This window comes from Pieris rapae, chromosome 19, assembly GCF_905147795.1.
Source record: "Pieris rapae chromosome 19, ilPieRapa1.1, whole genome shotgun sequence".
Taxonomy (NCBI): Eukaryota; Metazoa; Arthropoda; class Insecta; order Lepidoptera; family Pieridae; genus Pieris; species Pieris rapae.
Genome location: NC_059527.1, coordinates 399,023 through 426,465, shown reverse-complemented (window position 1 = coordinate 426,465; position 27,443 = coordinate 399,023). Strand labels below are relative to the sequence as shown.

General features: G+C 34.2%; 1 protein-coding gene across 2 annotated transcripts in view; it reads right to left on the bottom strand.

Annotated features, from left to right (window-relative positions):
- Nucleotides 1-18,002: 18,002 nt before the first annotated feature.
- Nucleotides 18,003-27,443, bottom strand: part of LOC110997890 (protein vestigial) — a 34,618-nt gene continuing 25,177 nt past the window's right edge. For both annotated transcript variants that reach the window (XM_045632390.1, XM_045632389.1), the window contains exons 5-7: nt 26,972-27,092; nt 26,284-26,486; nt 18,003-19,447 (exon numbers count right to left, since the gene is read on the bottom strand). In XM_045632390.1, coding sequence (XP_045488346.1) covers nt 19,398-19,447; nt 26,284-26,486; nt 26,972-27,092 — 374 coding nt within the window. In that variant the 3' untranslated portion in view covers nt 18,003-19,397. The remainder of the gene's footprint in view (nt 19,448-26,283; nt 26,487-26,971; nt 27,093-27,443) is intronic.

Genomic DNA, 27,443 nt, shown 5'->3' with positions numbered 1-27,443 from the left:
AGGGTCCTCAAGTAGAAAACGTATTAATTCTTAAAAGGCCGGCAACGCACTTGGGTTCCTTTGACTTTGAGAGTATCCATGGGCCGCAATATCAGTTAAAGTTAGATGAGCTTCCTGCTCTATAAAAAAATAGTAACAATACATTCGAAGGAGTATAGGCCTCCTCCGAATTCTTCCACTAGTCTCTCTTCCTTCCATTTTCCAATCAACCACTTAAAGTGATATACTAACAAAACATAGAAATAATGCACAAATGAACAAAACACTTGTAAGAGATTAGTTAACCGACATCGAACGCAGTGACAATACGCGTTTATATTTGTCGAAACGGGAAGTGTCGGAGGGGGGAGGGGGAGATTTATGCGCGCGCGACGCGCCGAGATTTATCGACGCGTGCGCATAACAATTGTATGCGCGCCCATTGATGCTGAGATTAAGGTGTCAGGAGGTAATTTTGGGTGTATGCAAAACGCTTTGCGCTACCGGCTCGAGTGAATTAAATCGCCATTGTTTTAAAGGAATTGTAATTTCAGTTAGGGATCTTTAGTATCTGTCTTATAAAAATAATAATATGAGTATCAAAAATATTATTAGTAGAACGGCAGGGTGGCTTATAATTGCGTTGCCGGCCTTTATAGTTATTGGAACTTTTGCAAACGGCTCCAAGGTTACATTGATTTAGAAATACAAAAATTATTAATAGTTTTCTTCAGAGCATTATTGTCCTAGTGGCTTCAGCGTGTGACTCTCATGCCTGAGGTCGTAGATTCAACTTTCGGCTGTGCGCCAAAGGACTTTCTGTCTATGTGCCTATTAAACATTCACTGGAACGAGAAAAACATCGTGAGGAAACCGGCTTAGAACCAAAAAGTTGACGGCGTGCCTATGAGATTAAAAGATGCAACAGACACCGAAATTTGAGGTGCTACTGATTTATTTTCTCGTAAGCAGAGTGTATTTTATTAATATCTTGAGCATATACGTCTACCGGTGGCATTTATAGAATGACAAATAGATATGTTCACGTAAGTAATATTCTAACATGCAATAAATACAAAACGATTTTCGCGAGAATCACCCGGAAGCAACGCGGGAATATTCATAGCGTGTCTGCATCGCCTATCACATAACGTCATTTAATCATACGCTAATGCCCTTTGATGTTACATAAAAAGTGCATATAGGCGGCCGCTATTCGATAATCGCGTCCAATCAATCAATCACGAGCGCACTTGTGGCGATTATTCTCGATAACTCCGCACAATAAACAGTTCAGCGAAAGCCCTGGACGTTTCCTTCATTTAGTTTAATTTATTTTGTAGCCGCAATGCAACAAGACGGCTGAGAGGGTGTGGGATCGTAAATATGTCACGGGAGATGCATCGGTGTGCGGCCCGCCCGACACCGAATGCTGGCTCCGGCTCCTGCTCACGAAATAAATCCATATACCAGCTCCTATGAAAATGAAAAGAGCGATATAACATTACAAAAGAATCATAAGCGCTATATTTATATTGCTCTTGGCTTGATAAGCTGATTTGTCATACGTAAAATACAATAAATATCTTAATATTATATTACGATTAAAATAATCACTGTCATCTGCCTAATTTGTGAAATTTTCCTTATCACTTAAGTCCCGTTAGGTACAGGAAATCGCATTTATTAAAGCCTTACCGCGTCTCCAATTACAGTAAATCTACAGTCGACGCGTTCAATTAGAGTGCGCGAGCGCAAAGTATGAATACTGAAGATTGATACACATTGGTGCCGAGCCGCAGCGGCACTTCAAACGGCACCTAATGTCGGATTTACTGCCAGCTTAGTTCTCATTTCGCCTTACAAGTTAACATTATAGGTTTTATTTACTGTAGTTCACCACATCAAACAGAATACTATATACACAAGTTATCTAAAATATATGTCAATTTTGGGATACATAATAATATAAATATAGTATGAGATATCCGACCACAGAATAAATCCAGCTCCGGATAAGTACTGTTTAATCCGTTAGAATCGAGAAGAAATCGAAAGAGGAGTGCCTGAAGGCTTTTTGGCAAAAATAAATAATAATAATAATAATAAAGGCACTTTAATTCCATACTGTTATCTATATATATGAAATATGTGTTAAATTTGATATTTCCATTCCTGTTCTTTTGGGTAAAATCCTCCTTCCGAACATTTCGATCTCACACACACACAACATTTCGAACATTCTTAGGTTCCTCCATGCATTTTCCACCAGAAACCTGAACAATGTCATCAGCCCATCGTTTTTGTGGTCTTTCCACGTTTCTTTTTCCCAGAGGTCCCTTCGGACTTCCCTTCCCTTCAAGCTGGTGACTTCGGCCGTCCAAATTTTATTTGTTCACTCTATCTCATTTGGTATACTTAACATATCAATATTGCTCAGAACTTCTTTTCCTTCACATGTATCTAGTGATTACGCATTTTAATTAAATTTGTCAAATTCACTGTACAATTCGTAGCCATTCAGCTAATATGTGAGATATTTGGCGATACTCCAGTTAGAGTTTAGCAGACAATTACTAAATATCCAAACTATTCACACGCAGTCAATAGCGTATTCGTACAATGAGCTATTAACAACATTCTCCGCCAGAATCGCCAACTTGCTACTGTTCAAGCATTCGAAACTCGCGTATTTTGTGTACGGAACTAAACCATACTGATAAGACGTCTCCATCTACGCGATGTTAAACGTGGTCATCAAAGAGTTCTCAGGGAATGATTTAGCATTTATTCTTATGGTTTAGCCAAAGTCGTCAAATGTTAAATGTTATTTTTACTTGAGTAACTAAATAAAGTTGCCATCAGATAGATCTCCAAATTTGTCTTCTAGGCTGATTCTGATTTCTTTGTTTCTTTTAAATCTATTTAATATGCTAATATTTAGAATTTTTTATTTTTTATTGACGGTAGGTACTAAATAAGTACGTTTGCATGTTGAAACATCAAATAAAGTTAGTCAGCGGAAGATTACTCTTTAAAACGTTTTAAACGATTTCCCGAGCTTAGACCACAAAGGTGACGGAAATACCTCTTCAAAGCGTACTATTAAGATATACCTATGTTTTTGTGTAATGCGATACAACAATATTTAGTAAATAACCTGTCGGTTCCAGAGTTATGGTAATCTCTAGGGCAAATATATTTTATCGGAATCTAAACCCCTAAACATTTGTAAACGTATCGGTTCATTGGCAAGAGATAACCAAATGTGTTCAATTGCGGCAAGATAAATTCCGTTGACGATTTATAGTCGGCCGGTGCGGACCGATTTAGTTTGTACAAAGGTAAAATGTCGTGTATTTTTAGTTAGAACTAACGCGCCCCGCGGGACACGATCGGCTGCTCAGGGCGTTGTCAATCTGGATCTATTGTCTTCCAAGTGTATTTATAATTGTATTCACTTTTGACTTTTATTTTTATGCTTAGTCAAAGTTTTGACTAATGGTTTTCCTGAGTATGATTTTTCCACCCTTTCTCACTAGATTTCTAGCTATTCATCAATGAATTCTATATTCTAGAATGGTTATGGAGTAAAACAGGAGAATACGAGCGTATCTTAGAACCAATATGGCTTCAGTAAAAAAAAACAACAAAGGAACAGAAATAGAATTCTCAGTCTACGGGTTGAAGTATCGCTGTTTTAGCAATGGAAAAAAAATATGTTGAATAAATTTAGATAATTCAAATAAAATATCAACTACACTTTGAGTCAAGCACAAATTGCCCTAATTAACGAGATCGCTAATTACCGTGGGAGCACACAAATATGTCCGTATATCTGATTCATTTTATTCACAAAAAGGTTACGCTAAAAGGGACTCAGGATCTGAGAATTTGTCGGCTGCTGTTTATGTTTGTTTTATGTTTTTTAGAAACCTCCTTACAAGGTGAATGGATTTGTGATTGAGCATAACACTAAGGTAGCAATCATACCTGTTATCGAATCATTTATTTATACCAGCAATTGAGCAAAATATCTATAAAAAAAAATTATCTGTCTAATAAATAAAAACTAGAGATATAAATATGTTTTTAATTTAACCTCATAATATCGTCACGCTTATTCGTATAGTAAATACTGCGAAATAAAGATAAAGCGAATAGAAAATAAATAATTTAAATATACTTATATCATTAAAGTACTGTAAAGGATGTATCATAAGTGATGGATTTAACGGATATTAGACGATATATGTGAGGGTTATAGGGCGCACATGTGGGAGTCAGACGTGCGACATGATCTCTTGTATGGATTAACTTACTGTCACATTCAAAAGATACGATACGATTTTTTTAATAGGACTCGGGCATACGGGCAAGAATCTCACCGTTTGTTATATGATACGATGGAAACTCACAATGCCAGAGGCTCACGAGTGCGTTTCCGCCATTTGAAGAATTGGTACGGTCTTTTCTTGAAGGACCTTAAGTCAAATGGATTCGAAAATAAATCAGTAGGCAGCTGGCTCTACACAGTGTAACAATTACCTAATAGATTAACAAGTGTATATGTATAGTAGGTACGTTCTAGTGCAAACGAAGGAATAGTAGGTTTTATAAACACGTGCTGTTGTTTGTCTCATGACTATATGTCGATACATTACAGAATCATTCTTCTGAAATTAAAAACAATTGACCCGAAAGACCATATCTATACTTATCTGCGTAACAATAATCCCTTTTTCTTCTTCTTTTTTCAACTATCTCACACATCTGCGTCACAAATAAACAGATACATAATACCTAGATATCGTAAGGGGATTGTACGACGATCGTAACCTGTAAAAGCATCGAAACCATTAGTCAACCGTTCAAAAGGTATCCCTTAAGACTAGCATTTCGGCGCCTGGCTACCACTGAAGAACTAATACTCTTGTTTATACAACACTCGACGCTACTTAACATCGGATTAACACATCTTCACGACTTAACCTAATGCTTTCTATTTTCCTCTTGTTTTTATTATTTCTGTTAATATTAGATTGTCACGAACACATTCAGTAATTAAAGTAAATAAAAAAAATCAAGTTTCTCTCAGTTAAATGTTCATTTACCAATCTAATAGGCAAGTGGGTGATCATCCACATGTGCCTGACACATGCTATTTGGATCTAAGGCAAGTTTCCTCATGATGTTTTCCTTCACCGTCCAAGCGGATGTTAAATGCGCACATAGAAAGTCCATTGGTGCACAGCCGAAGATTGAACCTGCCATCTCTGGGATGAGGGTCGCGTGCTGAAGCCACTAGACCAACACTCCATATTCCGCGTTTACCTGTCTGTATCTCGCAATGCGTATCTTATAAGTTATATGAAAAATTACTTGATATCGTTAAACACTGAGGCTTTAGTGAAGATATTTGCAACTATCAGTGCGCTACAACTCCAAGGCATACAGGAATAGTCCATACGTGGGGTTGCCTCTCTCCCTAAACATGACATGAGGTGGCCGATGGCTGGCCATGCGTCGTACACTCATTCACCATGGCTCCTGCTGATAGAGGAAAAATATTTGTTTTTATTTTATTTTATTATTCTTTATTAAACATGGTGTAATGGTTAAAGCTATTTACAAACGTTGTGTAAAATAAAAAAAACTTAGCGATTAAAAAGAGAGTTTATTCCAGTTCTTTTATTCCGTTCTACGCCCTGGATTTAAGAACTGGCCGTAAATGTAAAGTTAGAAGCAGTCTATGTGTATTGCTTTTTTGACGTTCATAAAATAAGTGTACATTATGTCACCTACCTGAATAAATTATTTTTTATTTTGTTTTTTTTTTTGGCACACGGCAGGGATTAAATTAGATATATGTAGTATAATTAGCATGCTCTGAGGTTCTCAAAACTAACCCACACACAGCGCACGCTCATAACAACTCTCAAACACACACACACATTTTCACAAACTCATACATTCACGCAAACTCTCACACGACACGAAAAATTGAATAATTATAGGGACGAAAGTTAGATAAATTTTGTCACAACCAGAAAATATGGTTGATATATAAAGTATTATTATTATTATTTTTAATTGTAAGTCAAAATATCTTGTAGGTACCTACATATCAACAGTTACACCGTTGAATAATTTTAACTCGCTTGACATCTGTTTCCGCAAAGTTAAAGTATAGTCGAAAGTTATTTTATCTGAACATTATAAAAAGCTCATGGGCGGACTACGTTAGCCATAAACAAATAGACACGAGAAGAATGCAGTTTTTATTTTATATCTAATAATATGCTATATAAATGCGGAAATTCAATGTGTAATTGTTGTTTATGTGACCTTTATGTATAATTATAAAAAGCTTATGTGGTCTTTGCCAATTTTAGAAAAAAGATATCTATTTTTAATGGACCGTAATGGAGCAATAAATAATTGTTAATTAGAGCGAGAATATTTTTAGAAATGCCTACTGAAACTGGGTGTGCTTAGGTTAACTTTTTTATTTTATATTTAAAAGTAATATAATTTCACTTATATTTTGTTTCATCATATTTGATATAGAATTTGCTTTCAGAGTCACACAATCACATAACTAACTAAAAAAACACCTTCACTACAACCTTTTTAGGTTTATGTAAGATTTCTGTATGGTTCATGGTCAATTGTCAATAGGCAGGTAGGTGATCAGCCCCCTTTTTTTGGGTCTAAGGCAAGTTTCCTCGAGATGTTTACGAGGGATAAGAATCGCACACTGAACCTACTAGGCTACCAGTGCTTTAATAACTTACTAAAGCATTTTTTAAATGTTACTCGAATGTATTAGTGTCAAATTTTTTTTAAATATATATATATATAACTAATTTCACTATAACAGATATTTAATTAGTATATAATAATAATATTTGTACTTGTGTTTGTTGTTATTTTTACCATATCTAAAGCTTAACATATTTTCAGACGACTGAATCGTAAATGTAAGTATTAACATTTACGATTTACCAGTTCCCAAATCAAGGGCTGGGCGAGAAGAACCGGCAAGAAACTCTCTGCCACGCTTTTGAATTGCCAAGATTTGGTGTACAATTGTAAGATCTGCAGCCCATTTTTCAGCTGACATATTGATACAAAATCTCATGAAAAAGAAAAATCGCTTAGCAGCGCCTGAAATATTGAATGGTGATGAATTTCACAGTATATAACATGTTAATATTGGTACGAAATAAGTAAGAAGTATGTAAGTGGTTATGTATTTCTTGTATATCGCATTGCCCCGCCTTTAGCTACGCCTTCAAGTTGCAACAAAACTTGTTACTATTCCGATATAGGTGGCTTTATACGCAATGCATCTATATAATTGCAGGTTTCTAGATTTAAGCTTTATATTTGTGATGTGAGCCAACTGAATAGAGTACCTAACAAATACATATGATTTTTATTATATAATAGACGAGTGATTTCTTTTATTGTAACCAATTGACTGCAAATGCTTATGTTACATTACAAATGTTAAATTGTTAGTACCTAGGTAACACTGAAAATATTTAGAAAATGACTTAATGTCAGCTTAATGTAGCCAATGCGTAATGTAGAAAGTTGCCAATAGGTACTTTTATTGTTTTTCGAAGAAATGTCCATTTCCCTCTACACATCATCGGATTCGATGGAACCAGATAGAAAAGCAGTGGGCCCATTCTTTCTTAGAGGTTCTTTTCTTTATTTTTGTACGCTGTAAAGCGAGCTCGTAATATCTCGAATTTTATCTTTAGTTTTTGGAAATAAATGAAAGTCGCAGAGTGCCAGGTCAGGGGTGTATGGCGGATGACTCATTATCTCGATACTTGCCATAGTCAAATATTCAACAGTCCGTTTTGCGGAGTGCGTTGAAGCATCGTCGTGGTGAAGAAGGATCCTACTTCGAGGGCGCTACTGTCGAATTTTTTCCAAGACAACAGGCAAACAGCGATTGAAATACCAGTCTGCAGTAACTGTACTTCCATCTTCCACACAACTGTCACGAAATGACATTTCCAACCAAAGGGTGGTAAGGGTTTGTATGTGTTTCGCTAGTGTACCTTTTTAAAATAACTACAAATTAATGAAACAATAAGTCTAGTGTTTTGTGTTTATGATTGGATTTGCATTCCATTTTTGGATTTGTGTATAGTGTAAATATTTATTGACTGATACGCAAAATGAATAGAAAACTAATTTCCGGTTCATCAGTGCATGGGTAAATCAAGAGGGGTCATAAGTTCATGACCATGCGACAATGATACAAATGTTTATCAATGACAATGTTTATCATAAATACACCAGTACATATACCTACGTCATAGTCTAAGACGAGAATTTTGGAATCAGCAGAATCCGCCTTTGAATTAGTATCACTAGTAAGCCTCTATGTCTATATTTACCTCCAATAAAACTAACCATCACGATTCCAGTTAGCCTGAAAACTACTTGCATATAAAATCTCACCTGTTTCGGGATCTTTTTGTTGAAGACACCAGCAGCAAGAGATCGGCCACCGATAGCGGTACGATTGCGTTCTGTCGCAGACGTGTTAATCGCACTGTCTCGATACTATCGCGCATTTTACTTTGCATACGAGATCATCTGGAGAAAATAAAGCAAAACGCTAACAATAATACACTAAATCACTCTGTTCTGTTTTAACGTTTATGTGTTTTAGATATAACAACATTTAACCATTAGACGACTGTCGCTACTTATGTACGTTGTGACTTATTGTCCCAGTAAAATATATTGCCTGAGGCTTTCATGTAATTAAATCACCTGCCCACACTATATGTATATGAAATGATCTATTAATTAAATTTATTATTAATTTAGTGTTTCGATAACCGTTGAGTTTTGTTAAAAATAATATCATCATGCCTTTTTCTCGAAAGGGCTAGTGATTAGTCGCCCACAGATCTCCAAATGCTACAGTCCTGACATTTATTTATTTATTTTCACTACATTTTTCTATCTTAACAGTAATTACTAATACGATAGAATTCCAAATAACTCCCACACCAATTATTCTAGATAAAAACATTAAAAATTAAACTGTCATACCTCTTTCGCTTCGCTTTCGCGATTTTGACCATGCATGCTCGTCGCTTTAGGGTACTTTTAACTTGCCAAACTCTTTAGCATTACCTAGATTTGGTCCAATTACGACATAGCCTACCCGTTCTGAATGGCCAAACACCTTTTAGCCCTTCTCATTACGTCCTCTTTTAACACACTGCTGATGCTGATTACTTATCCTGCCACACATACTGCTAAATAACTCTCTCATTTCCACGGCATTTATTCTACTCTTATTCTGTCACATCCAACATTCACTAGACTTGGTTTGAAATGGTTTAGAAATGGTTTTAACCCTGAGATTCGCTGGACTTAAATTGTTTTCTACCTTCTTAATATTAAATATATTTATGTAAATAGCTTTTTGTAAAATGGAGGAGCTGTTGTCAAATATTGTTAGTAATAAATAAGGTGGCTTACAGATGTCGTTCTACCCGCCTACGAGTCGTTAGCGGCGACTGTGAAACGCGATGCTGAACAAGCAGATTTCACTGAAGCGTGAATTAATTATATTAATTTAAGCTAATAGATATTCAAGAACAGTTTGTTTTTTATTTTCCATTTTTACAGTAACTTAATACTAATACCATAAGAAAACTAAACTAAAAACCTAATATAAACATAAAAAAGTAAAAACTTAAAACCTAAACCATTTTATAACTAATTATATATAATGCAATGCTTGTGAATTCAGCCAGTGTGCAACTAAATACATCTCAAAGGAATAATATTAAGGGTGCGCAAGACACGTATGTAATGCTACTGAGTATTAATATATTCTATTTTTTTTGCGACTGAGGCGCAAACTAGCTGATGTGGTCTCTGGCAGAATGACCAGCGCTGTGGAACACTCTACTCCTCAGCATAATACTGAGCCAGGGCCATTTACAGCCACAGCACACACGCAATATATGCTTGAGGCGGACCGAAGGGGAAAGGGAAAAAAATAATATACCTCTCTTTATATCTTTTATTTAAATTTTTCTCTTTGATTACTGCTGTGTTGTGTATTTATGTGTGTGTGTTTTGTTTGTAATAAATAATATGTCTATGTCTATGTCTAAATGGTGCTCCCATGAGTAGGTTTGTACGCGCCCGAGGCACTGCCAGCAATTGAGATCGCTTACCACGCCGAGTGTGGTTTTTTGGCACACGCAGCCCCAGTCTCTCCAACATTTCCGCACTATATACTAAAGTAAGGTAAACCTCTAAGGATCTTAAAAAATAATAATGTAATAGTAAGGTCCCTCCTTACAACTAACCTGTTATATCCTACGACTACCCTACCACTACTACTTTGTTTGTCTTGGTTCAAACAAAGTTGAAATCATTCTTAAGCTAAACATCGTGAATCACAAGTAGGATATGAAATAACAGGAAGAAACATTACATTGCATGTGTACTGTGATTAAGTGAATGTAATTAATATCTTGAAAATGCATTAAGAAGATTTGCACTGAATAAACTTAAAATCTGATTCCAAAAATTCTATATTGACTATAAATTATGTCCAAAATATTAAACAATATTTTAATATTGTAAGTGACTCAAAACAATTTGGTACTACAACAGTTTAGGTCTGGGCGTAAAATGTATGTATCTGTTTTGTGATTATTTGTTTTTCTCTAATCTGCTTCTAATACATGCTATCTAAGGCATGCCCTTAGACGATCTGACCATATCACTTTGGGTTTCTTTTACTTTACGAGCGAGTTTTAAGTAACAAAGACAGAAAGGTCTATGTAGCACAGCCGGAGTTCGAACTTACGAAGGCGAGCTTCGTCCTCTGCAGCCACTATGCGAACACTAGTAAAGGTGTAGTTAAGTTACTCCAATTTAAAATAATATATATTTCGTTACAATATTTAAAATGCTTTATAAACTGGTGCAGAATTGTTCATTAACGGTCACTAAATCGTTAAGTAAATCCTTCACAAATGCAATCGGAAGCTACGAAAGGAAATGGGTCATTAAATTCTTTACTTAAACTTTACTTAATGATAATTTAATGGGCTATATATCTAGTAAGTATATATGTATTGTAATTCATAATAAATAAATAACTAATAACAATACAATTTTATACCTCTTTACATTAATTATATTTAATTTCATTTCATTATGACACAAAAACAAATAATTGTAAAGAATTCTTAGGAATGCGTTTTAGTTAGTATTTTTTATATATCATTAGCTGGCTGTACCTCCTATATGAGTTAATTAAATTAAGAAACACTTATTATAGCCATTAGTGATTAGCGGCTTTTGTGACATTTGAAGCGGATCCCACAGACACGCCCTTAACGGCGGTAACTATTGATGAGGTTGGTATTGTAAAAAGGTTAGGCTGGTTATCGACGAATGAAGTACATATTAACAAGCAAATCCCCTATATCTATAATAAATCATGAATTTGTGATACATTAGACCCTAAGTTGATTATGGTATTATTTAATATTTTTTGGATTTATTTATTAATAATTTCTTCAACTTTTTTAATATTATTAAAGCGGTAATATAAAGAAAAAGCGCCGCTTTTGAGATGATCTACAGTCGGTTTGTATCAGCCGGAACCAAACGGCAAATTCTTACAAGAACGAATCGGGTGTATGCGAAAGATTATACATACTTAAACACAGAAAATATATTTAGAAAACGTTCTGCGTCGTGATCGATCCGAGTTCTTAAAGCCTATGACGGTCAAAATACAGAGAAAGAGATGGGCTAACAGAAGTTAACTCAAACTCAAATATTTATTGCAAGAAACTCAAACCCAAACCTTTATAGTAAGAAGAAGCCTGTGTGCACACACAAGCGGCGAAAAAACTTTACACATCTGCGACTCCACACCTACCTACTTCAATGTTTATGAATCATGAAAGCATCCGTTGCTGACTGACTGCTGAATACTAAACGAAAGTATTGATGAGTTTTAAAATTTTCTCCCAACTGTCGCTCATAACGCATCGATTAACTAATCTACATTTATAGTACAATTAAAATTGCAAAGTTGCTTTTTGCTTATCCGGTTTTCACTTCCCAAATAACTGTGTAATTCTATGCAAAATAATATAATTTGACATAAAGACCTCAGGACGCAGAAGACATCCAGGGAAGAAAACTAGCCTGATCGGTCATGGGCAGCTTTCTTCATTTCACGTCCTTTCAGTTTCCTTCGCCTCTGCAATGATGCTTCGTCCCCAGGTCTGGCCATGTTTTCTTTTGCCTTGAGCATTTCAGTCGAAGACTTCCTTGGTTACTTGTATCCCAACATAAGGTATAAAGAAATACTTAAGGCAAAAACATTGCCTTAATTGTTCGAGACACGATAAGACGTCGCTTGGTACACAAATGACCTTATCCAGCCTATGTAATGATTTGAACACGTGTTAAAACCCCTAAGAGTTCCGGATTCCTGAACGACCTAATTACCAGAAATCTCATTAAGACGCGTTATAACACAGATATTTTCCAATAATAAATTACTGAGGTGACACCGGCGTGCTTTATGATTTTTTGTCGAGCCCTTTATTACATCTGTTTAGATAGTTCTTGACATGTGTGAGATACAGATAAATTTTTACTATGGTCTTTAGTGCGGCTGAATATCAAATTTATTGTTTGTGTGTACTAGACATTGTGGGGGATTCGTATACGAAATCAACAAATAGCGACCTATTTGGGCAGCGTATGGGGGGGGGGTGATAGTATACTGTGATTTGAGAGTATACTTTGAGATGATTAGGCACCCCATATATGGGGTATATATGGGGTGCCTAATCCCTAAGGACGGGACATCCTCAGAAATTTACATTGTGTATTAGCAAGTGTCAAAATTTAACATGACTGAAAACTGATTGTGAATACTAGAGCTAAATTATTAACAATGTCAATAATAGATGTAATATAATAAAAATAATGGCCATACTATATAAAAATAAATCAGTGGCACTACTACCTCTTTTGGTCTTGGCCTCAGAATTCTGAATCTGTTTCATGATCAATTTTTAAATCTAATAGGCAAGTAGGTGATCAGCCTCCAGTGCCTGATATACGTCGTCGACTTTTTGGGTCTTAGACATGTCAGTTTCCTCACGATTTTTTCCTCACCGTTCGAGCAAATATTAAATGCGCACATAGAAAGAAAGTCCATTGGTGCAAAGCCGGGGATCGAACCTACGACCTCAGGTATGAGAGTCGCACACTGGAGCCACAAGGCCAACACTGCTTATGACATAGATTAATACAATCAAAATATATTACTAGATACAAATTGTACGAATTTCTATACATATATACTTGTAATTTTCTTTCTGCCTCATCCAGGGGACGCCTTTTTCATGGAAATCAAGGCTTATAATAAAATTTATCAAAAACATTCATGGACTTTATGTGCTACTTTTGGTAAAAAATAATATTCTTTTAATAATTATTAGGGTGAAACATTATAAATTCTGTTAATTTGATAACGTTGTATTATATATTAATAATGTGATGATGTAGTAATAAAATAATTGACTATAATCATATGGTATTGTCTTTTATTACACGATTCAACATATAATATAATATGTAATAATAATAAATAACATATAATATGATTTACACGCGATTATGTGAGACTTTAGAACATCGGCAGTCTTAAAATTTTAAGCAAGTAGTCCTGAAGTAATGGTTATTCATATTATGTTAGAAGAACAGTATTATGACATTTTTATAGAAATTGTTTTTAAGCATTAAGTATGTATAATGTTTAAAAAAATGTTTAACTTAAGAAACTATCCCTGATTTATTCACCATAAAGCCCATGGCTACAAAAAGGCCCCGTTTAATGAAGACAATAAAACCGTTTAAACTAATGTTTGTCACGTAACACGCAGTTAAAATTAACTTTGGTTTAAATTTAGACTTCCCTCGGGAGTGATCACAATACTCTTGTATTGTCTACTTATTTTGCCGTTAACTTTGATTTGATTACAGTAATATCATCTATTTTATATATTTATATATCTAACTTGCTTTCTAGCTAAGAAAAGCTATATGAAGTCCCTAAATGAGGGTATACACATAGAACAGATACTTCTATGTTTAATTTTAGTCATAGGAACGATTTAACCATTTATTCATTTACAGCTTAGATGCCAAAAAATAATGAAGTATAATATACTAGCGTCCCGCCCCGGCTTCGCACGGGTGCAATGCTGTTACTAAATACACTACAGAAAATCTGTGAACGTTATATATAAAAATGTGGGTTATCCATAAGAGATGGATATATACGATCACGGACTTTTCTGTAGACCTTTTCAATGTGTACAATACTTAGTACATTATTTTGATAAAACTCGTAGGGTTCAGCCTGCGTTTGCGATGTAAGCGGAAAAAATGTATTTATTTACGACATCACATTAGAAACCTCAAAAATAACAGTACTTCTCCACTATTTAATGGATGTAATTATACATATAAACCTTCCTCTTGAATCACTCTATCTATTAAAAGAAACCGCATCAAAATCCGTTGCGTAGTTTCAAAGATTTAAGCATACAAAGGGACATTGGGACAGAGAAAGCGACTTTGTTTTATAATATGTAGTGATATACAACTTTACATTCTTACTATATACATATACTTATGCTCACCTTATGAGCAAGTTTCAAACGGTAACTTAGAGTAAAAGTTGGTTCCCGGATCCCTGGCTGTGCTCAGTCTCCGAACCTATATCGAGAGGTCACGATATAAGGGAGGGGGTTGGGAAGAGATGGGAGTTACAGTATAATAAAACTTAAAAGTGCGTAATTGAAGAAGAATCTAATAACAATGACACCTTTCACAATAGATGCGGTGGGGTATGGGATCTTGGTAGCATTAGCGGCGGTTGTTTGAAAACATCGACACAAATAAGAGCACTCACAATGGACGCGTTTCGGCCACATTCCTCCGTTCCCGGGGTATCGTTAAACAAACAGACAATTTGTCGACGTTATTTATGCTAATGGAGCGTTAATGAGCGCTTAATATTACACAATTAGATGCGACGGTATTAGACGTGCGCGGGCGACGCCATTACGTAATTTAACAGGCCTATTTAAGAAACTGTTTTATTTTCACTATAGCCAGTGAAAATAAACTGGTTTCTTGTAAAAGGTTTTTTAGACTATCGTGTGAAAAGCTAAACAGCTACGAAAAAGACACCCTACATATTTCGCTTACCCCAAGAAAAAAAAAGAGTAAAGCATTAGTATTACAGTTTTCTTGTTTTCTGATTTGTGACTCCCTTGGATGATTTACTGTTACTGCAGGTTTTTTCAGAATATTTGTAGAACTAAGACTACTTTAGAAAAAAGACGAAAACGCAGTTCTTCGTAAGAACGGAGAACTATTTTGTGCTTAATGTCAGTATTTTTCATTTACTTAATTTTACTTTACTGAAATAGATCGCACTAACGATAAAGCTTGTTTTAGTTGCGATTGTATGCACCCATGCGACAGTTTAAAAATAAATAAAGATTGTTTATAAATTTTAACGTTCTAAACATAAGTCAAAATGTGCCATAATGTGCGGTAACTGTGTCGTACTTTCTCATGTTTAAACAGTGAAAATTGTTAGACTGAAGTCTTCAGTCAGTACAGTCTGATCAGATGAATTACTGTTATGTACATTTAGTAAATTATTAATTCATTACAATTAATACATAACAACAATGTTTAAATCGTCTTAAAGGAAACATATAGATTTAATGTATACTAGCAGATTCGGCCAAGCGTTGCTGTAGCTAAGGTTTCTGTTATATTACATAGTAGTAAATTAATCAAGGGAAACCGTAGGAGAACTTATGTGAAACGTTGGTACCACGACACGGACCTAAACTAAACTACCTTTAACTCAGCGCCATCTGTTAGAATTGTATCAAATAATAAACAAATAATTTGCAATAAAATAAAATTGCGACTATAATTAAAGATCTTACCTATCCTATCTCTCAAGTTGGATCGAACTGCACATGGTGTGCGATTTTATTATAATCTGTTAAGTGGTTTAGGAGTCCATTGAGGACAAACATTGTGACATTTATATTATTAAGATATATATTTGTATGTGTAATGTACTGAGTATCTTAGTAATTAAAAAAAACAGATTTTGTCTTTACTTTGTTCGACATTCATCTTATTATTCAAACTTACTTGATTTGTAAAATTAATAAATAAAATCAATAACCATACTTATTTAATAATGTATGTTTGCTTGGAAGTAATAGAAACTTTGTTCTAATATAGCTATACGAATATTTTTCTAATAAATGCTTACGAAATTTGGTAAACATTTCGTGCTCGTCCGTTCTCTACTAGAGATACTCTCTTTATCTCGCCGTATAGTCACAGGCAGAGTTGAGCTGACCACACCCCGATGTCGATACCCTACTAAGTGAAACCTTTATCAAATGAAGGCATCTATAAGTTTACCACCACCCAAGTGATCAGGCTAGCTGAGGGCACGAGTTGAGTTCGGCATCACTTACATGACCTTCCAAAATTAGAGATGACTTGAGCCCGCTCTTCTTAGAAAAATACTCTAAGAGCGGTAATAAACAGCGTTGTGTAAGATCGGATTTTTGAAGCGTTCTATTTATATTATTTTTTTAATTATCTGAAAATATATTAGAACATTAGTTTTATGAAGTTTTCACAATACCTACTATACTATACGGTATCACTTAACATCAGGTGAGCCTCCTGCCCGTTTGCCTCCTGTTCTATAAAAAAAAAAAAAAAACACGATATATAACGACCATCACCTAACTTTGTAACGGACGGTGCTGGCATACCAATTACATCGAAGGAAAATAAAGAAAGAATTGCAGGTAAATGAAGCTTCAGTAAGTGGTTATCTATTTCTTCTATAAACTGTGGCGCTACAACCTTTGTTTGCTTTATTGATCTTTTTTTATGATCATATTTTATTGTATCAATCTAATAGGCAAGTAGGTTATCAGCCTGTGCTTGACAAGCCATCGTCTTTATGAATCTAAGGCAAGTCGGTTTCCACTGATGTTTTCCATCACGGTTCGAGGGAATGCTAGAATGAGAGTCCATTGGTGCACAGCCGGGGATCGAACCTATACCGATAAGAGTTGCACGCTTAAGCCACCAGGCCAACACTGCTCTCTTTCTTCATCGTTCAGTAGGCATTTAAATGTTATGTTAATTGTGAAATAAAATATTTTATCAGTTTTTCATATTAGATTTATTGAGCCCGCTCGTTGAAGCTTTAACAAATACAATGCTATTATAATACAGATATGTATATACATGTCGGCACAATTTAACGAATAATTAGAATACTATTGTTTACAGATTTTGTTACATATAAAATTTGATATACATATATTACAAAAAACTAGAGTACAGAGAATAAACAATACTGAATGTACTTTCTTTAGTCACATTTATTGATTCGAGAAGAATTCACAGAATTGACGGAAATTACATTTTTCAATTATTTTTTTAAAAACAGCGACAATTGTTTCTCGAGATACGCGATAGTTTTCGTTTACTCGATAATGGCACGTAATTTGGCTGAGTTATTTCGGAGAATTATTTTAGGCATTTGGCTACTGTACACGCGCCATTGTCCTCCAACACCCATAATCCAATTTAAGTACCACTCATAAAAACTTAATGAGTAGGTATAATAAAACAGTTGACTGGCGAATACTTTTATCATAAGCCTTAACACAATTTGACAGAAAAAGATTAATAATTCCTTGAAGTGATTAAGTCTTCATGATTTCACTTTATGGAACGAATTATGGGCCGCAATTTGTGAATCACGCTAATAACAACGAAATTACAGAACTTTTAATGCTTGCGGGCTAAGCGAGAACCGACTGTTATATGGTAGGTATATAAAGACTGTATATAGGTATATACATTTATTGCACATTCATAACATTACGTGGTATAACTACTTAACTGTATATGTATTACATCAGTTGATCGGTATAATTCTAAATAAGTTATAGCCAGACATAAATTTATCATCAATTTAAGACGCAGAAGAGGCAAAAAGACTGGGTTCTACCATAAAAGAATAAGAGATTGGTTAATTCATACTATCAATTAATTAAATCAGTGTTATGACTTGTGGTCAACGGATACTAAAATCTGAAAAAAATAAAAACAATGATTTTCTTGTCCTTCGCGTAAGCTAGAGAAATGTCAAACGTGCCAATTTTCTCCGTAGGTACAGCATGAATTATGGTAGGCCCCAGATCTTTGCTCAAGACGTAAACGGAAAAACAAATATTATGCGCCGGTCCTCCATTATCTAACTAATCTTATCTATGTACACTAGACTAGCTTAGATATATATCAGGTATATATATTTACATATGTCTATATCTACTGCATTAGCTATGTTGCACCTGTTCTCGCATTAGATTATATTTAAAGTTCTTTAATCATTTCCTGGAATTTCAAGCGTATGAATTGTTTATTGTGTATATTTACTCGGTGACTTTAATTTAGCTTGATTACTTTACTATATCTTTAATGCCCCATTCATTAGCAATTGATTTAAGCTTCTTAAAACTTGGAATTGTATTTATAAAGAACATTTTTTTTAAACTTTATTTTATTGTTACGTAATCGTTTCTTAGTACGGAAATGTATTACATTTGTCTCTTTTAATTTGAGAAAATATATAAGCGCAATCGAATTTGCTACAAATCATATATTTCTACCTAGTCTAAAAACATTTGATTGTTAATTCCTCATAATGGATAGCAATGAATTCCACGCTCCAATGGTGAAAGGTGACAGTCGCGTGCCCACCTGCTCCTACTATTTTATTCATCGAGCTGTCAATTCGCAAAAAGAATCGGGAATCGAACCGGCGACCCTCTGACCGCTTGACCACCACCTGGCCGCGCCATTGTATTGTAATTACCTCAGTTTATGTTTATAACGACCAAAAACGATTTTAAAATATGTTTCTGTATTTTTCGTTTAAAATTTTCTGTATCGGACGATTTAGTACGCTTCGAAATAGATTTTTGTAATGATTTTTTCTGTTACACTTTAACACTTTCTTTTTGTATACTTGTCTCAATTAATTTTAGTATTTTTAAATATTGTCTTAATAAATCGTATGTTCGATTAGCAAAAATATAATCTAATGCGAGAACACACCACAAAACTAAAGCTAGAACTAATGTCTTTTACAGCCTTCAGAGTTCACTTTGTCGCGCACTTCACCACACTAACGACTTATCGGCGATCAGCCGCTGCGACTTGCGACCAGTCGTAGTCGCTCAGAACCAGTAGAGGTCTTTAGACGTGTCCTGCACTTGTGCTTCCAGGCCTGGGGACAAAGGAATTATTTATTATAACACCATATCAACACCAACTATACTAAAGTTTTGTATCGCGCAGCCCGGACAGACAACGACCACTATTTAAAACTTGCTTAAGATACCTATCGCGAAATTTTAAAAGGAGTATTAAGAATATCTATGGAGCTAAATAACATGCTACACATCCTCACTTTCAGGCCATCACGCAGCACAGCCAAATTAAGTCCTATTCGTTATTTTCCTTTCGTAAATATGAACCTTTTTGTATGTTTGTATCAACTTTGGCTATACTTATACATATTTAGTATAATTGAAATATGTTGTTTATTATTTATTACTATTTATTTATATATATATATATATATATATATATATATATATATATATAGAATAAGGAAAAAGAAAAAGTTACGTCATACAATTCTTCCATTTTATAACCGTCTGAACAAATCTAGGTTTATTTTTAATATTTTAAGGTATGTTTAATAAGAGGAAATCCAAGTCCATTTTCCAGTTTCTCATTTTCAATTGCAAGACCACAAAAGCGATGTGCTGACGACATTGTAGTTAAGGTTTCTGGAGATAAAAAATGAAGCTAACAACAGATCCAAATGGAAAGCTTAGGATGCCAAAAGGAGGAAATAACAATATTTAATGTAAACCAAGGGTATAAAACTAACACTCAAAAACTATCGAACCGATTTAAAAAAAATATTCACCAATAGAATGCTACATTCTCCCTGAAAAAGATAGGCCGGTAGGTAGTTATTTTGTAAAAAGAATAAGCGGTAGTCCCATATTTTTTTTATTCTATTATCTATATTTAACAAACTCAAATAACCGTTTATTTTTTAATAATAAAAAGTTGTGTATCTCCGCCTAACTATAAAGTCCGCGGTTAAGCATTAGAAACTTCAAATTAATCCTGTTTTTTTTCATAACAGACACCAAATTTCATTATTATGACAATGTAGGTTAAGAAAAGTGTAAATACTGTTTATTATTGTGTAGGAATTAAAGATTCATAATGTAATAAATCGTATTTAATTATGTCAAACAGACAGACATAATGTAACTTCATCACAGCGTAAACACAATTTGCAGAGTTAATTAATAAATTATGAATAAAGTATCGTATACATATAATATTAATATGTTAGGTACAAGATAAAAACTATTTATTCACGGGGTCACAACGCCATGCTATGATTAATGAAGACACGCGGAGTTCCGACGGCGGCTGATTGTTATAAATGAACCCGTTTATCTGATCCAGCGATACAATGATTAATAATTTGTATTTGATAAGATTTCACTGATATGCACATACTTATTTGCTTTAAAAAAGCTTTCGAAAATAAATATGGACATGTGTTTACACGAAAATTTATTACATTTGTTTCTTATATTATTATTTAATAGACCACTGTCAGAGACATGGGGTATTATTGGCTTGGCAATAATAAATAAAAATATTGGCAAAAAGTAATCTGGAATTGTGAAGAACCTTTTGGCAATTACGTTACGATATTATTAAAATAAATTAATTAATCGACTTAATGTCGGTTTTTAAAAACTTAGGAAGGTACTACTTTTAGAAGAAAACATGTATTATATTAACGACTATTAGCGTGAAACAATTAATATTAAATTGATAATAATATATTTTAACAATGTAATGTGATAAAATAATATCTATAAGAATTGACTATAATGATATCACTCATAATGTAATTGTAACTTCGAACGAAACTTCCAAAATTTAATATGGGAACATTAGATTGTACGATAAAAATAAAACTATATAATGTTCGTACCATAATATAAAAATAAATAATTGTTATTAATTAGAATTAAGAGATAAACAAATAAAACAGTGGTCAAGGTAGCTCTAATTTATTTTGATTTAAAATAAATTAGAACAAGCATCTAAAAATACGTTAAGAAATTGTTGATTTAAGCCTATATATCTTTAACAAATGATACCAACTATATACCAAGTTCTGTTGGAAGTTACAGAATAACCAGTTTAAACAATACAGTGGCTAGAGTAACATCAGTATCGATCGCGCGTACGTGACAATGGGGTGTGAGGGGCAAGGGACAGTGGCCGGTAATTGACAAGCGTGATTTAGTGTCCCTCCCTCGCGAGTGCCTCCCTCTACGGCCCGCCAGCAACTGAGGGCGGTCACTGGTCAGTGCGCGCTGATTGGTCGGCCTGACCCCGCCCATTCAGCCTTCTATCGACTGCCCGATACCTCTCACCGTTTCTGAGAGCCTGGTACTCGCGATCCAATGTCGAGCCGGACTATGGACGGATTTAATTCTTTGATTAATTAATTATTTTTATAAAATTTATTTTTAAATTGTATAAAAAAGGTATTTTAGCTAGATTTTAAATGTGTTCCATAAACCGGAAAATATTTTGTTCAGATACTTACATTTTTTGAGACGGAAAAGTATTGCTTAAAAATTAGTTTAGTTTTTAAAATTGTTTAAACCAAAGTAATTTTTTACATGCGATCTAGGTGATAAAACTTTGAAATGCGCTGATATATTATAATATGTAATTCAATAACGCGTATCTTTCAGAACCCCAAGCGATATTTAACTGAATTTTCCAGTTGAAACCCTCGCGTGTATTGAGCTCCCCTCGCGACAAGATGGTGCGTGTGTGCCTGTGGTATTTGTCAATAAGTTTCCCCCCCACCTCCCCACGTGACATACCACCCTTTGTTTGATAATGTCGTCTGCGACCGCGTAACGCCAACATACTTTATACATACACCATGAGTATACCTATTTATTAGAACATTTTTTGTACGGCTTCACGATGATGTGCTAATTTACGAACTATTGGAAATTAAAACATTTTTTTACTCGAATAAATCGACACAATGGCTTACCGGCAAATTGTATCAATAATAATTACAGTTCCGTGGTATCATGAGTTCAAAAAGTCGAGTCGCGAGTAACACCAGTAAAATCAAAATGAATTAATTATTCGAAGTTAGGCTCAGCATTTGTAATGATATATTAATTCAATCATTTTAATTATGCCTACTGTAATTGAACAAAATTGCTTAGATTAATAAACTATTTAATTGTACTATGTAATCAAATGAGCTTTACGTAGGCTGTGGGGTTTGAAATTTGTATCCAAACTTGTTTATAATCAAGTACGTATTTTTTGTTTTAATAAGTTATCACTTATGGACACGCATGGATATGAAGGCAAGTGAGTAGCGGTTAAGAATAGGCTCTTTTTTTGAAGTTACCCAAAGTCGGATTGGATCGGAAATACTTCAATGGGCAAATGGATCCACATTGCCTTTTTACGCTTAGTTGTGGACGTGAAGGTGATACGTGGCTGATATTAAATGACATTAATCAACTTATTTAGTCCAGTAAATGTCAATTAGTGTGGGGCTAGTGTCTTAAGCATGTGACTCTCATCCTGAGGTTCAATAATGCTGTGCAATATTGGATTTTATTTCTATGTACGCATTTAACATTCGCTCCAACGGTGGAGAAAAACATGGTGACAAATGATCTTGAATCTGACCCAGAAATCGAAGGCCAGTCCAGATGAAATTTTCTAATCTTATAGAACCGTCAATAATTTGAAAAGAGTTGTATCAATCACAGAAAAAAGATCTATCCAGAAATAATAAAAATTAATCAATATATCGTTAATAATAATTAGCATAATGAGCTGTTACCAAAAATATGAGATAATAGCTATGAAAATGGTCATAGCAAAACAAAACTAATTATCACAAACTAGAAATTGTTAATTAAAATTCGTCAGTTATGGTTTCTGTAAAATCTGCATTTTCGTAGTTTTCACAAGCAGAGTAGCGGCCATTAAAACGAAGATAGCGGCCATCGCTCATCAGACATCAATCGAGGGTCCCGAGGGAGTGGAATTTAATTTGGCAGTCCCTCCGGCAAATTAATTTTAATCGCCGTCATTAGACGCTGCCGCCCGTGTCTTTTAACTCGCCGACTTTTTACTTATCTGCACATATTAATTGTTCGCGGGAAATGTTACTTCAGTAAAGTATACTTAATATTATACTATGAAGAGTTTGGTTTAAAGCTCAGTAAGTTTTTATTGCTTAAACTCTGAGAAGCGTTTTTATTGAGGAAAAATTTGAAAACTTGCACGGAAAAACACATAAAATCAGTTTCTATTCCGGAAAGGACCCAATGGAGTAGGATAGCAAACTGTTCTATATGTTGGCATTTAGCTACTGAAAAGGTAGACCAAGTGAAATTATATTAATGCGAAACCAAATTTAAAGGGCAGCTAGCTAAGAATAAAAAAGCAGTTCAAACGAAACTAGAAAGCTTAAAAATGTTATATTATGTGTCCAAATGAGTGCACAAAGGTTAGAAGCAAACGTTAAATTATCACAATTAAAATATCTGCGTCCGACGGAATGTCTTTGAAAATTAAAATTCGTTGACGAAGCTTTAGGCTGTTTGCATATGAGTGTTGCGGTAGCCTAATGTCGGCTCTAACAAATCCGACGAAATTTAATTTAATTTAAAGTTTATAAGCATATTATAACTATTGAAATTGAGGAAAAGTAGTGTACCTGTTGGACGTAAAATACTCACTTATGTATTTATTTTATTTATTTATAAAAGCTTGCCAACACTTGGCATACAAATTCATTGGTTCAAGAAAAATAAAATACAATATTTGATGTGACAAGCTCTTTCACGCATACATAACACACACGAAGAGAATACAAAAATTAAACACAATAAAATTATGAAAACTAAATGAAAATCGATTTCAAATTGTGAGAAACTATGGATGTCCGTGCCTATAGAGATATTTACCGAGCATTCAGACTTAAAACCCTGGTTGAACCCGTATCCCAATGGAATTCATATAACTTTCGGCTCTACTGAAATGAAAACATACTACAGTACTATTTTGAATACTAGCTGTTATTTATTTAGGTAATTTACACATGTTGAAAACAATTTTATTAACAGTGAAGCAGCGTTAAACATGCATCTGCACTCTAACGCGTGTTATATAAAATTACCATAAAAAATGTCATGTAGCCTTTGAGACGACAACTAGCTACAGAGCGATTCTGTAAAACGGTAGCGGTGTTAGTAATTGGCCTAACCGAGTAATTTATTATAGCCTTTCATCGCACAGTCTTTGATAGCGACATGACTTAGTCGACGCAGGAAGAATGTAATCATTCAATGGTTGAAATTAATGGCGCTCCAGACACGCTAAAAGCGATTGTTAATAAAATATATAACAAATACTCCTTTTCATTTGTGTCCGCGTTATGTATTCATTCCTGTCTCGTTTAAAGTATTGGCCATGTTTTCAGAACTACATTTGATCGAGTAAAATCTAAATTAAGATATTCAAGGATAATTTTTAATAGGTACACATCGAATATTAACCGCATTTGTGTTCGTTCGATTCCTAGACGAGGCAAGGAGTTTTTAGAAAATCGTTGACTGCAGTAATAAAGTCTTCATTCGTATGAATGAATAATAATGAATTTCTTCATAAATGATATATAAGGTGTACCCTGTACATATACCTACAGACATTTGTACAGATATTTTATATATTTGATAATATGAATTTGATAATTTCGCCATTAGATATCGTATCAACTAGTACCTAGTAGTGTAAATATTATTGTAAATAAAAATAATCTATCTCTAGGATAATAAAATTCTTTGTTAGCATAAACCTAGTAGTAGATAAACCCCTTATTTATAAGGAAATGTATATAAATCAAAGAGATATACAAGCTATATAATAGTGATGTAAAATAGAATGGAAAGAGTATTTATGAAGGCGGTGAATGAGATTGGAATGTTGAGAAAAAGAGCGGCGAAGCAAAGACGCGGGATTCCTTTACGGGTAGCGTTTGAGGGCATTTTGCTTTCAAAGGCGTAATTATACAAACCGACCTGTCATTTTCACAACCGCATTCAATTATACGGTTTATAAATTTGTTATTAAACCATTTTTCTATTATTTTGTTATGAAACTATTTTGAAAATTAGTTGCTAACATTAGAATTTACGACAAATATATAAAGTTTGGTTTCATACACATAATAATTATCGCAATACAACGAGGAAATTCTGCCAGTGTTAAAGGTGGCTTGAGGATCAAATTTTTTGAATTTGTCTTAAATTTTATTTATCCATTTAATCTAATTATATTATTATGACAATATAGGTTAATATAAATACTGTAGGTATATATGATTGTTATGTTTAGATTTTATTTGTAACAAATAGGTTTTATTTCCAAAACGTTATGTGAAACTTTGCATCTTCTTATGCATTTTTGCACTTCTTGCTTACCTTCAATGCTTGCATTTAAAAGCATTAACTTTAAAAAAAAATTCACAATGGTTGCCTAGAACAGATCTCTGTTTTATTTACTTATGTTAATGGTTAACTATATTTAGAGAAATATAATAAGTATAGAGATACTTGTAATGAAGTGTATAAATAAAATGAACATGAGTTAATAATTCAATTTCGGAATTAGAATTGTATCTAAAAACTGATTCGGTCTGATTGCGATGATTTGAAAGCATTCTTTTGTCTTTCTATCAAACCGTTTTTACACTGTGATGAAGAGAGATAATTTAAATTGTAAAACCGAACACAATACGATATAATTTTATAAATAATAATTTGTAATTTAACACAACTAAATTATGGCTTACATTTATACTATTACGCTTCGGAACGCCCGTCTGAAACTACTATTGTCTACCATCGTTGATCAATCGATTTCTTAGGTTAGCTAAGACTAGTTATATACACATACCAGGTGGAGGATAGGAGTAAGGTGAGCAAGCAGCCGGGTCGAGATGCTGCGCGTGATGCGCGTGACCCCACTCCACGGGTTTGTACTGCGCGTGGAGGGAGCCCCGGCCGAGGAGCAGGCCGCCGTAGCCTGCCGCCGCCATGTTGTGGTGTGCTGCAGCCGCATGGTATTCTGCCGCGTGTCTGTGTGCCGCGTGACCGTAGCTGAAGTATTAACAACATTAAAACATCAATCTTTTCGTTTATCCTGCCTAGCATGCATAAAACTTTAGCTGACATATTCATTTATATCTGACACACCAATATTTACAAAATTCTTAACATACATAGTAATAATAGTAATAAAGCTTGGTCCCTGTAGCTGTGTAATGCCGGCATTTTCTCGCTGTTCCAGTACCAGGTCAGGGTTCAACGGTACTATTAACAAGGCGCCAACTTAATAAATATTTCTAACGTTATTCTGGCCATTCTATTAAAAAAATTTGATAACTTTTATCAATGGAATCGTCGTAGAATTGCCTTTTTTATAACTCAACTAAATCCGTTTGATAAACCTCTTATGAAAAACTAAAACATATTTATCGTAAACCTAATTTTAAACTGATGTAGCTCGTTTGAATTAAATGTCGGTACATCAACAGTGTCTCTAAAGTGTCGTTTAAATCAATCATCTAAGGTTCAGATCTTACCCAGCATAATGCTGATGCCAAGGGTCATATTCGTAGAGATCAAGTCCTGAACATGATGGTGCCGAAGCCGCCGCGTTGAAGAACGATGCGGGCAGGTTTCGCGATGCCATCGGGACACCCTCTATAACAATAAATTAAGCATAATTAAAGCATATTTGTGTATTTTAAATAACGTAACAAGTATAGGCTTCAATAAAGGAGTCGAAAAGATAACATGGTTCAGTTGAAATAATAATAATTCATACAAACAATTCTAAAGGTCTATTTCTGTTTACCGGTGTAAAATTTACTGATCATGGAACGGATTAATATTTACAGAAATCTGAGGCGAAGACCTAAAAAGGTCTTATTAATTTTATTTATAATACCACCCTCAAAAAACTATTTCTATATAAAAAAATTCTGAAGTAGTATTATAAATTATATTTGTTTAGAAATAACGTAAGATAAATTAGCACTATCTTCTATTTCT